This window comes from Podarcis filfolensis (assembly GCF_964270895.1).
Source record: "Podarcis filfolensis genome assembly, chromosome: 2".
In the NCBI taxonomy this organism is placed as follows: Eukaryota; Metazoa; Chordata; class Lepidosauria; order Squamata; family Lacertidae; genus Podarcis; species Podarcis filfolensis.
The window spans coordinates 71,768,835-71,782,371 of record NC_139605.1 but is presented as its reverse complement, the minus strand read 5'-3'; the positions used below and the strand labels follow the sequence as shown (position 1 = coordinate 71,782,371).

The 13,537-nt window shown below is 41.3% G+C and overlaps 1 protein-coding gene across 2 annotated transcripts in view; it reads left to right on the top strand.

Moving 5' to 3' along the window:
• JAKMIP2 (janus kinase and microtubule interacting protein 2) overlaps positions 1 to 13,537 on the top strand; it is a 90,848-nt gene that overhangs the window by 42,375 nt on the left and 34,936 nt on the right. For both annotated transcript variants that reach the window (XM_083593923.1, XM_083593922.1), the window contains exon 2: positions 8,465 to 8,734. In XM_083593923.1, the coding sequence (XP_083450049.1) occupies positions 8,531 to 8,734 (204 nt within the window). In that variant the 5' untranslated portion in view covers positions 8,465 to 8,530. The remainder of the gene's footprint in view (positions 1 to 8,464; positions 8,735 to 13,537) is intronic.

Below are 13,537 nucleotides of genomic sequence, written 5' to 3'. Positions count from 1 at the left end.
GGCCTTTCTGTCGCTGAGTATTAGCTTCTCTCATAAGGGACAAAGGAGGGGCAAACGGACTGAGCTCTGGTTTTGTTGGTGATGCAGGAAAAATAGGGTTTTCCTATCTTTGCTGCCCATCTCTTACAGGCAGTTAGGAGGAGTCAGCTTGTTTTCTAGCTTGGTTCAGGCTTTTATCCTTCTAAAACTGAACCAATTTGTCCATTGATGGAACAGCGATGAACAGATTTGGGAAAGGCAGCAAAATACCCTATGAATTTCCACAGGGTGACTTGTAACAGAAGTTAATTTATGAACATATTATTGTTTTAAGTGACACAGCTGCCCTTCCTGTTGTATTGTAAGCTTGTCAGGGATCACAGAGAATTGTGTGAGGAGTTCTTCATTTGGAAGCCATTTCACAGTAAATTGCAGCTTCTGTGTTCCAAATTGTTCTCTGAAAGAGATTCATCTTTCCTTCTTATTGATAGATTACTAGCTTCCCATTGATGGCAAACTGCTTATAACAATGGGTTAAATGATCACCATGGTTTGCCTGACAAGAGAAAGGGACACCACAAAAGATAGTTAGATAGGCTACTATTTCATGCTTCAAACATATTTTTGCAATCCAGCCAGGAGGCGTTTTCAGACAATTTTATGTGGAAAAGAGAAATCCTATCTATTTAGCTAATTGTTATTTGTTAGAGCAAAGTCAGATGCTTTTGTATTTGTGTGCCTTCTGCAACAAGGGCATGAGAAAGAAGCCAAACACTGGCTTGCCCTAACCAAAGCTATTTACTTTCATATATAGGATCTCTGAAGAAATCAGGCCTTGTAATTCTTATTCTTGTTTCTATTGCCTAAGGTATATGATGGTGTGCCGCCACCTCTAGCACTGCTTCAGAGAGAGAAATGAAAGTCAAACTAGTGAGAAATCAAATTCTGCCTCCCTCAGCACAACCACTGAATGACAAAATATTTTTAAAAGAAAGTCATGATTTTCAATAAATCACATAGCCCTGGAGACATGAGCTTTGTTGCACAAATCTGAAGCATGCCCCAGTAATCTCATCTGAAAATTGAGCATGAGTTCTACCTTTCCTCCCACCAATACATACCCAATAGTATACAAATGTTTCAAGGCAGCTGTATTATAGATGGTTATAGATGATATTTCCCATTTCCCATATACATTTAATACTTCTGCATATGAGTAGGGTGGTATAGAGCCCCTCCAGATGGCCTGCTTATTAAGCATTCATCCCGATTTGCTTGCACAAAGCTTACATGGAGATTAGTCTATGTTCGGTCTTTACTGAGCATTTTTTCTCATTAGTTTGTGGGGATTTTATATAACAAACAGCATTTATCTTGCACCGATCCTGATATTCTTGTGTGGTTTTTCTGTATCATTCTGTGAAGCATTTGCCCATCCCACACTTTTTCCTCATCACTTTCCTAACTGCAGAAAGCTGGGGGTTTCATTGGATTTGATGTGTGTGTTTTTCATTGGATTTATTGTCCCACTATGCGTTTGAATCCGAGTCAACACCCCTACAAAATACTGACAGTCTGAAGGCGTCCATTGCTGAAATATGAAATAAAATGCAAAATGGAATCACCCAAAGGACCTCTGTCTGTTCTGTGGTTATATCAGGTTCAAACTGGAACGCGAGGTTTACGTGCAAGTTCAAAACACACCCAAAAGTTATCAACCATGGTCAGAGAACCTTGTCATTGTGAGGAGATGGTAGGTCACCAGGCTGCTTAGACTAAAAAAAGCTTTGGCAAAAAAAGCTTTTATTGAGAATGAGACTCTTTAATCTCAGGTTTGTGGGTTCTAGCCCCAAATTGGGTGAAAGATTCCTGCATTGCAGGGGGTTGGACTAGATGACCCTTGTAACCCCTTCCAACTCTACAATTCTATGATCCTCAACTGGCATGTCAAAAAAGGCTTGAAAATGGTTTCAATACTCTGGACAGGGGAACTTATGTCACAACATCCCTAGTTATGTACATAAGATGTCAGTTTAAAAATGAATGGTGGGTCTTTCAAGTGAAAGGGGGCTTGATAGAAGTGTTTCCTTTCTCTACCTTTAGTCTGCATTTTAGAAACTCTTCAGCTGGATCGGTTCATCCAGGATTTAATGGTTATCTGGGATGTAGTCAACTGACCCGATTGAAATGGTGCCCATAAGTATTGTGTGCCTCCGAGAAATAGTTTTGTAATGGGAATGCGTGGAGACCTTTAACGAGAGGCATTCAGGTGTGAGAGATGATAACAGTCAGTTGAGTGTCATGCTTTGTGGCTTTTCATCACAGAAGAGAAGTATTTGTAGCCGAGGCTGTAAATTGCATCCTACTGCATGGGTGGTCAGGGAGAAATGGATACGTGCTGTCTGAGCTGGTTTCTATGCAAAGGTCACCACACTGAGGCTCTGATGAAGTCCTCTGAGTTCAGGGGCTGACTGAATGGTGGATATTTATCAATGGCTTGTGGAAGGGTTCTAAATATGAGCCCTCTTCTGCACTTTAACACCTGGACGGAAATCTGATTTATAAAAGATTATGGTACATGGATTATGGATTTTTATGACCACTGGTGATGGAGATGTTAGGTATCAGTTATGTTTGGCATTTCTTTGAAGTGGACAGCCGAGGCTGTACATGTCGCCGCTTGTTTGTATAAGTTTATCAAGATTCAAATTAAAATCTTTAATACAGGAGATGTGAGAGGACAAAAAGCAGTTGAGGAAAAACTCCCACAAGCCTGCAAACTCATGAGGGTGAGATCCTGTTGACACCGTTGCCTCATGCCTTTTCAACATTTCCTCTTAATTCTGAACAGTGTTTATAAGTTGAGCTGAAAATCAAGCACATATACAAACAAAATATTCACGGGCCTCTCCGTCTTTGTTTGGTTTTCATCCAGGCTACGGAATCTGCTCTTGACAAGAGCCTACAAAGCTTTCCTTTCATCTCTTCCCTGTCTCCTAAGGTCACAAAAATGTTGAAAAAGCATCAACTTGGTATAATAATCATGTCACCAGCCATAGTGACCTCAGTTCATAATGACCTCAAATGTGTCTAACCTTATCAACCGCTTTAAGGTTTTTTTGACAGTCAAGCAGTGTGTAAATTTTATAAAATAAATGAATACCCTATATACTCGAGTATAAGCTGTCTTTTCCAGTAATTTTTTATGCTGAAAAAGCCCCCCTCGGCTTATACTTGAGTGAGGCGGGCCGCGGCGGAGGGACAAGCCCACTCCAGAAAAACCAAGTAGCCCTTTCTCGCCGCTGGTCCCGCCGCCACCTGCCTCTCCCAACCATGGCTCCTATGCCTGCTCTTGTGAGCAGCAGCGGCAGCGGTTTTCAGGCTGCTCCTTCTTCGTCCGCCTCTGCCGCTGGCAGCGACGGAGGAGGAGGAACAAGCAGCCCCAAAGCAGCCCTTTTGGGTTGCTTGTTCTTCCTCCGCTGCTGCCACCACCACCAGGTTTGTGGTGTGATGAACCGGCTTATACTTGAGTCAATAAGTTTTCCCAGTTTTTTGTGCTAAAATTAGGTGTCTCGGCTTATATTCGGGTCGACTTATACTCGAGTATATACAGTAACTAATATGGGAGTGCTGCCCTCCTATCCATCTTCAATACAGGCTCTGTATTTATACTCTCTGATAAACCAGAACACATTCTGTACGTGCTCAGAAGAACTCTAAGCTCACAGATTTAATAAACTGCAACTTAGGGTCAAACTATATACAATGCCATTCATGCAATTAGCAATTGCATAAATGGCTTTCTTTCTAAGTAAACTGTAGGCACAGGGGAACCATTCCAGATAAGAGCTGGTGGGGAGGGGCTATAATTCTTTGTGCGGCTCTGTCCCCAGTCCAGAATGGCACCTACACACACACACACACACACACACACAAGCACACCTGCTATTTGCATTGGAAGAGAAGCTTCCCCTGCATGCATGAGAACCAAATAGGAGCGTATAAAGAGGGTAAGAAAGAATGGTGCTGGGAAGAACATTCTCCTTATTGATTCCAAATGTGATGCCTGACCTAGTCCCTAAAAGGATTCTGTCTGCCTATGTCTGCAGCAGGGAGAGTCGGGAAATTTCAAGCTAGCTGCTCCCTGTCAGTGAAGGTTGCTTACTTAATTCAGGGACATTTCCGACATGGGACTGTGCCCCTGAAACTGCAATCCTAAATGAACAGCATTCAGCACAGTGGGACTTCCTCCTGAGTAAACATGCGCAGAATTGCACTGTGTGTGCGCACCACAGCATTAACAGCCCCAAAGGCCTTTACGAAGAAGGGGTTTGATGTCATTCTCGTTTCACAGAAGAGTGACAAGGCAGTGACAACAATGATCATTCAGTAAAACGCTGAACAGTAGGAGAGCACATGCCTTCTCTTAAGGGATGCCTTTGATCTGACAAGGTCAATTTTAACCAGATTCATATTTTGTGGTGTACATTTTTAAGTGCTGCTGCAGACAGACAGTCTAGCCACAGGATCTTCGGCAATGTGTGCTCACTTCATAGTTTTAACTGCTTTCCAAGATTGGATGGGAGCAGAATTTAATCTCCGATAAATCTTTATCTATGCTGAACTGTTGTGGCAAACATATTGCTGCTCCTGCTTCTACAAGTGTTAAAAGAGAATTGCACTGTAACAGCATTTTTTACATGGCTCCTACCAGGGACTTAATCAAGAATTCTTAAGCAATTAGAGGCAAAGGGGGGGGGGATATATACCACCAGCAGTCTTGGTGCCTGCTGCATTGAGGCCTTAGCCGCATTTATATTTTGCTATACTCTTTCCAGGCACAGGTCCACACTTGGAAGCTCCTTGTCTGAGCACCTTTCTCCTCCCTCCTTGAGCTTTCCTCACAAAAACCTGCTCTTCAGCGCTCAGTCGGAGCAAACGTCAGTTCAGGTTTTCAGCAGATTGACATTTGCTCTGAGTGAGTGCTAAAGAGCAGGTTTTCACAGACAAAACAAAGAAAAAAAGCAGCGGTGGTCAGACTTGGAGCTTTAAAGCATGGACCATACCTGGAGAGAGCAGAGGAAAGGTATGTGTGGATAAGAGATGGCTAGAGCATGGACTGCATCGGGACATCCAATTTTGGGGTGCCACGGCCCCAAAATTGTCCGAGATGCAATCTTGCACAAGTCATTTGACGTGCATGTGAGTGCATCCCAGAAGATGTACATCCTAGTTTTCCACATATTGTAGGGTATGGGTTTTAGAGATTGGGGCTGTATAGGGAGCAAGTACTTATTTATGCAGAACATTGTTAAGCTATGGAACTTACTCCTGCTGATGACCATCCCTGTGAAATCCCCCTGAAGCCACAGAGGGGTTCCATCCTAATTATCCACTGAACATTATGGTCTTGTTACCAGTGGATTCCTGTGAACTCTTGCTTCAGAACAGTGGCTACTGTCTGTAGCAGTTACCTAGATTATTTGATATGCTTGCGTGTAACTGCACTGAAAACAACAACAACAGGCCAACCACTCCAGCCACTTTAGTGTTTGTATAAACTGTTCAGGTTCGTTATTGTTGTGTTCCATACTGTGCAGTAGAATTTTGGTGTGTGTGTCTTTGGTCCTAGGCTTGATTCTTGTATATCTAATTCATAATCCGATTAGAATGATTAATTCTAGAGCACTGAGCAGCACGTCCCAATAGCTGCTGAGAGTGCCAAGTCAGCATTCTAAGGATTGTAAGCAAACTTGCCTGCTGCATTTATGCTAAAGCTTGTTATCTCACTAGTTCAGTGTGTCACAGCTGCCTGGATACATCTGTAAGCAAATACAAATGCCAAGCGTAACATATGTCTGTCTGCAGAGGAGAGGGAAATCAGCACTTTATATCTGATAAATCAAGAGTGAATAAGCAAGCCTTTTCGAAGGCATCTCCAAAACTCATTTCCTCATTATGGATCCCTTCTCCCTCTCTTTCATATTTTCCTGTGTACCGACACAACTAAGCCTTTCTGCAGCTGCTAAACATGGTCACATCACACCCTCCCTGCTATGTGGGTAGAATTGAGACATTCCATCTGTGTGGTAATGATATTTTTAACCGTCGTTCTTTATGCTTTTAGGCATACACAGCCAAAGGTATCCTATTTCGGAAGCGAAAGCATCCATCTTTTATGGGCCAGTGCTCTCTCATTGTAGATTGACCTTAAAACAGCACATCCAGCACACTGAGCAAGGCTCATGCTGCAGGACTGCAGTTGGTGATGTGTGCCATCTGCAGCATTATGAGAGAGTTCAAATTGTGGGGTAACCTGCAGCCAATAAGGAAAGGCATCTCCAGAGCACTTTCTTCCTGCTGCTATAATGGAGTTATATGCTATATAATGTGCTATAGCTAAAGCTGTTAGCTATAATTCCTTACTTTAAACAAGCACATCCAGAAAGAAATTATCTCTCTCCCACCCCACCTCTTTAAGCTGGATGTACATTACACATACACTGCATATGCAGTCTTACAGAAATTTCAGACTTGGCTTGCATTGCGTTTTTTTTGTGTGATAAATTGCCACTGGTCTAATCACATAAAGCACAATGCTGGCAAATAACTGGACTGGCCAGTGTGAGACTTCTGTACAAGCAGCTGGTGTTGGTATTCATGCCTCAGACACCATGGATGTTCTAGCCGCGGAATCAACACTGGAGTTTATTCTGAACGGATGGGCCACTGCTTATTTGCACATTTAATTAACATAATTGGAAATGTTGGTGGTTGACAGTATGGGAGTTGTGACAAGTCCTATCTCTCCAGCTGAGTCTTCCAACAGTCTTTGAAACAAACAAAAAAAGCTCTGATATTGCCAAGCCCAAATGTTCAAAAATAGGACTAATGTAAGGGTCCTTTGATTTGCCTTCTGGTTTCTGAGCTTTCAGGATTCATTGCCAGTATTTTTCCAGGTTTTCCCCCACTACAACTGACAAGTGCTACAACCCATTTAATATATATACAGTATATATAATTAAGATTCCTGTTTGAACAAGAGTCCCCAGGCCAATGGGAAATTGCTTCTTAGAGCACAGATTTCCCACCTCTCCAAACAATTTATTACAGACCTAATATTCCAACCCCCTTGCTTGGTAATGTAATCTAAATCCTTCCTAGATGAATTGCAACATACATTATGTAACAGTGAGTGGACTGGCCCCATGCACTGTGCCATTTCCAAATCAGAGCTTATTCCAGAATAGTCTCCTTCACTACTTTGCCCTCCTCCTTTCCCCTGGGGTTCTGCTTGCTGCAAGCATTAGGGTTGTGGGGGGGGGGAGGGAGAGAGAGAAATTAAGGGAGCACTGTGCAACAGAAACCTAGGCTCCCTTAAATATGTAAAGGGCCAGAACAGATCTCCAGGTTGCAACCTGACAACTGCAATACTCCAAGACAATATTAATAACTTATGCAAGATCAGCAGATATATGGAAAAAACACAGGCAGACCATAGCAAGAAGGCAGGAAAAAAGCAGCTGATGTTTACTCCTTTCTTCTCATTTCTGTATGGCTTCTCTGCAATCTAATGCATGCGCCATTGGGAAGGTTTCTTCAGCCACGTGGGTAGATGCCTGGAAATCAAGATGACAAGGAGGAAAATGCATAGGTGCTAAAAATACTAGTAAACTATGGCTGGTTTCTAGCTGATCACAGATCTGGTTTTAATCTCTAGCCAAGCCATTAATTGGTTAAATGCATCCATGAATCAACTGAACATAAAATGAAGCACAGCAGAAAGCGAGGAATGAAATCTCAAGGCCATTAAGTACCATAAGTGACAAAGTGGTGGGGGAGAAGCGGTGGACACCCAGGGTGTGTTAGCAGAGTCTTTGCACTGGTTTCTACTAGAGCACCAGGTTAGTTGAATCTGACCCAGAGTGCCCAAAAATACAGTTTACCTCCCACCATCCCTAATGTCCTTGTAGTATATGCCAGTGGAAAACATAATCTGAAATCTGTGTTATGGTTATTCCTATCAGCTTCTGCAATGTAGCCACAGAGGCCCTTCTTCATGTTCTATCAATAGGAGAATTATAGTGTCCATGTACAAATAACAGGGGCTTCTCTGTGATGGTGGGCAGACTCTGGAATGAGGAAGGTACGCCTTCAGCCAATTCTCTATTATTTCCTATTGTAGTTTTAAACATTGTTTTTTGCCTGGTATTATTTAATTTTTATCTGGTTGAATGTTTTTATTCCTCTCAGTACTGTATTGTGCTTAAGTGTTCTATGCTGTTTTAATATTGCATTGTGGATTTTAAATTGTCATATATACCTCCCAAGAACTCTCTGGTTCATGGTTGGCATATATGACCTGGGGCAGTTTTCTAAATCCTTAAAACAAAACAAAACATTGTCTTTATATTGAGTGTTGCTAAGTAGACCCCAGCTTTCACTGAACTTGCTAACTAATGCTGTATCATCTTATTTCTCCCAGGACTGCCCAAGGAGCTGATGGGGCTATCTTTACGAATGTCACACAGTAGGTTCTGAGACAACTTTAATGGAAAGAAAGAAAAAATGGCTGTTCCCATTTGAAAAAGGATTCTCACGCACAGACTCACAACAGTCAACAGCCATGTCAAAAAAAGGACGCAGCAAGGCTGAAAAGCCTGAGGCACTGATTATGTCCTTACAAGCTGCCAATGAAGATCTCAGGACCAAGCTAACAGACATTCAAATTGAGCTTCATCAGGAGAAGTCTAAGGTGAGTGAAAAAATGGTAGTCAGAGGCAGCAGGTGATTAAAAAGAACATGACATTGCAAGGAATTAATTAAATATGCCTTCCCGCCATCCCAGAAGAGAGAATGAATCAAGCTTGCAATGCTTATTTGTGAGGTTTGCTTCTGACTTCCCTAAACGGGAAGTAGAGACAAAACACACTTCAGTAATACATGCCAGGATAGGCTTTTACTCTATAGCAATGGAACAGCAGGGTAAAAGCAGTAACTAAGGGTGGAGCTGCAGCAACCAGCTTGTGCAGTATGTTCTACAAAGCCAGCCACAGCCATCTGTGCTGCTCTTTAGCATATATTTAAGAAGCAGGCAAACTTCCCCATATATACCATTTGGTGAGTTGGTTCTCTGTATTTACCCAAGTCCTCTTAGGATACTAGACGGATAAATGGTCGGTCTGCTTTTAGTACTGACATCGTTCAAAACTGGCTTTATGGAAAAGGACCATGGCTCAGTGGTAGAAACATGCAAAAGTTCCCAGGCTCAATCGAACTGCCTTGAAACCCTGGGGAGCTGCTGTCAGGAAGTGTCCACAGCACTGATGTAGATAGATCAGTGCTCTGACAGCTTCATGCGTTCCTGGGCTGCAGAATGAGGTGGAAAGGGGACTGTAGAATTCCGACTGTACTATTTCAGATTGCAGAGGAGAGTTACATTATGGATGCTCTTGTGTCAAAAAACTAGCCCAATGGGAAGATGGCTGGACCTTTCTTTTCCTTTTCAGAAGCATTAAAAAAAATGGCATTCTTCCACCTGTGCTGTGAAATGACGTCCAGATTCTCTATGAATTTTACTTGCCTATCTGCTTCAGTTCTAACGCTGTCTTGCCACTTTGAATTTGCAGTCCAGCCACACTAGCAATTTTATAAGGTTCTTGGGGAAGATTTCCTCTCCCTTTCTCTCTCTGCCCAGAGAACTGTAATCGACATCAGTGACCCAGACTCTTTGATTCTTTTGCCAATAAGCATCGCCTCAGGCAAAACAAATCTAGGCTGCCACTGGATTCCATAATTAAGCAGTACCATTTTAACTTCCATGAAGTCTTTCATCACAAAGACCTTTCTGGGCTGTCCATAGATCAAGGCTACCATTAACCTCAGAGGACAATCAACTGTGTCTGTTGAAATCCAGTTTATTTCATTGTAGAATGATTGGGATGAAAGAAAGACTCGGTGCTGCATTAATATCAGACAAGATAGTGTACTCCAGAGTATTTCTCCTTTGGCCCTCCAGTGAGAGTCAGTCATTAATTTGCAGCCCATTTTAGCAACAAAATAATAATTTTGAATGAGAGGAGAGCTGTAAACCTACGCCCCAAAAAAATATGTGCAGAAGCGCCAATCATGTCAGTGGGACTTACCTATGTGTAAGTGAGTGGAAATTGAGCTTTTGTTTCCAATTCATCATGTGCTGCACTCTATTTTTACAATCTTGAAAGACAGCTTGTGTTGGGTCCCCTCCCCCCTTTCCTTGGCACAGATCCTGCAGCACTCAGGGAAAAATTAGCTGCTCAGTTCACTTAAGAACCGTAGGCTAGTTGCCAGAGGCCTGGAAGATGTAGCGTGAGGAGGAGGTTGTCCTGACAATTGCCACTTCATTCCAACCCTACAGTCATCTGCATCTCTTGGTTGGTTGCAGCTTTTTGGAATGTGCTGTTAACAAGAGAGAGACAAAGGGACCCACGTCATATATCGAAAATGGGTGGGGCAACCAGATTTTAAGAGCGGCGAGAAGATTCATGGTGTTCGTTGCAGTTTTTCTTGTAATTTTTCCTTCTTGTAATAATGAGAGATATTCCTGAGTAATAATCCTATGTGTTATAAAACAGAGGATGGGTAAGAGGCCCCTTCCTTAAATTGTACTCTTGTGTTCTACAAAGGGGTCCCATAGCAAATACCTGAAGGATCAGAAAGATTGTCCCAACAGCAGAAAAGTGTCATCTACTGTACATTGCTGGCGGTATCATCACCACAATTTTAGAAACACAGTTTGAACAGAGGTGAATTCCAGAAGTCTAGGTGGGACAGATGAAAAGAGGCGCATAAAAATAAATCCAATAAGTATTGGATAACTTTAAGGGAAACAAATTAAGCCATTATTTTTGGCACATTTTTATCTAACTCTCCAAGGAGTTCAAGATGGCATTCAAAGGTGAACTCCAATACAGAATCTATTGAAAAACTGCTGCAAGAATCTACTTCTAATCGAAAGATAGCAGAGGAAGCAAGGGGAAAAGCAGTGGCTGTAGAGGAAAAATAATACCGATATGCAAACAGCTTGGGGACCATCAGTCGCTTTTGTCCATGATTGAACTGAGGGAGAAACAGACTAATCTGAGGATCAGGGCGGTCCCTGAACTTGAAAAAGACAGCCTAAGTGATTTTCTTACACAGGAATTTGCAGGCTTTTAGAACTTGGATGACAAGCAAGACTTTAAGATAGTAAGTGCTTTCAGACTGGGAAGAGGAGGGTGAAAGAACAGGTCGAGAGACTGTTTGATTACCCTCCGATCAAAAGAGGAGAGAGACAAAATACTGAGTCTGCACTTCCAGAAGACCTTGGAAATAAACGATTCAAGAGTGGAGATATTCAAGGACATTCCGAAATATCTTTTGGACCTTAGGTCTAATTACGGAGATTTGGTGGCCCTGTTGAGAGGAAATAGAATCATTTTTAGGTGGGAATTCCCCCAAGGCCTATCCTTTACCTTTAAAGGGAAAAAGTTTAAAATAAGATCAGTGGAAGATAAAGAAAAATTCTTGAGAGAACACGAAGAAGACCTGCAAAAAGAAGTTGTAGAAGAGCTGAGAGCTTTAAGACCAGGAGTACTAGACATAGTACCACCACCTTTGGGATTGGACAAGATAGAAAAAGTGATACCACCCTCAGAACAAGAGGAATTATTGGGAGCAGTTGGAGGAAAGTAGAATAAACACACCATGTCTCTGCAATTATTAAGTTGGAATATCCATGGATTTAAGTCCCCGGAGAAGAGGAGGAAAGTTTTTCATCTATTGAAAAAGGAACAATTGGACTTAATTTGCTTACAGGAAACACATGTGATAAGGCTACATAGGAAAGTATTGATTAATAAAAGATTGGGTCAAGAGTTTATTTCATCGGATAAGGTTAAAAAGAGAGGAGTTGTTATTTATGCAAAAGAGAGCCTATCACCGAAATTCGTTTTTAAAGACGACCAAGGAAGATTTGTGGCAATTGAAATTCAACCACAAGGAGAAAAAATTTTAATAGTAGGAGTTTATGCACCAAATGAGGGGAAATCTGAATTTTTTAAGAAATTGCATGAGACATTATTAGACCATATGGATTACAACATTATTATGATGGGAGATATGAATGGAGTTGTATCTACAAATATGGACAAGTCGCAGAGACAGGTTGTAACTAAAGATGGCAGACTACCAAAAACTTTTTTTGAGCTGACTGACAATATGGACTTGATTGACATTTGGAGAGTTAAGAACCCCTTAGGAAGAGAGGGAACATTCTTCTCTGAAGCCAAAATGACATGGACAAGAATTGACCAAATATGGATAACTAGAGGACTGGCACCTAAGACTCGAAAAGTGGAAATTTGCCCAAAAACTTGCTCCGACCATAATGCTGTGAAAATGGAGATGAAACTAACACCAATCGGTTCCTTCAGATGGAGGATGGATGACACCTTGTTTAGAGATCAAGAGGTTATCAAGAAGGCCCAAAAAACATTGAGAGACTATTTTGAGATAAATTTGAATACTACTACTGAAAAAATAATAATCTGGGACGCAAGTAAAGCAGTTATGAGGGGGTTTCTGATTCAACAGAATACAATAAAGAAGAGAGCCCAAAATGAGAAAAAAGATAAAATTTTGGAAAAAATAAAGGAGGGTGAGAAGAAACTAAGAGCGAAACCAAAATCACAAGAGATTCTGAAAGACATAAAGTTATATCAAGTGCAATATATGAAGATGATGAATCATGAAATTGAATGGAAAATCAAACAAATGAGACAAAGGACATTTGAATCGGCAAATAAATGTGGAAAATTGTTAGCTTGGCAAATGAAAAAAAGACAAAAGCTCAATACTATTACTAACTTGGAAGTGGAAGGAAAGAACATTCAGAATCCAGTGGAAATTAGAAAATGCTTCCAGAGGTATTTTAAACAGTTATATACACAAGGGCCACAGAAAGAGTTTGATATAGACCAATTTTTAAAAACAAATGGATTACAAAAAATCTCTCAAGAAAACAAGATAATGCTGAACCACAAAATTACAGAACAGGAGGTAGAAGCTGCCATTCAGAATATGCAGTTGGGTAAATCTCCAGGGCCGGATGGCTTAACCTCAAAATACTATAGTTCTTTGAAAGATTGGTTAATTCAACCACTAAAGGAGGTCTGTAATGAAATTTTGGAGGGGGGAAAAGCGCCAGAGTCGTGGAAGGAAGCTTATATTACGCTTATACCGAAAACTGAGTCTGAAAAGACACAACTTAAGAACTACCGCCCCATATCCCTGCTCAATGTGGATTACAAAATATTTGCTGATATTTTGGCTAATAGATTAAAAAAAGTATTAGTGGAAGAGATACATAAGGACCAAGCTGGCTTTCTCCCAGGTAGACACTTGTCTGACAACACGAGGAACATAATTAACATTTTGGAGAAGTTGCAAGTGAATATTAATACCAAAGCAGTTTTAATTTTCATAGATGCGAAGAAAGCCTTTGACAATATTTCTTGGAATTTTATGAAGAAAAATCTTC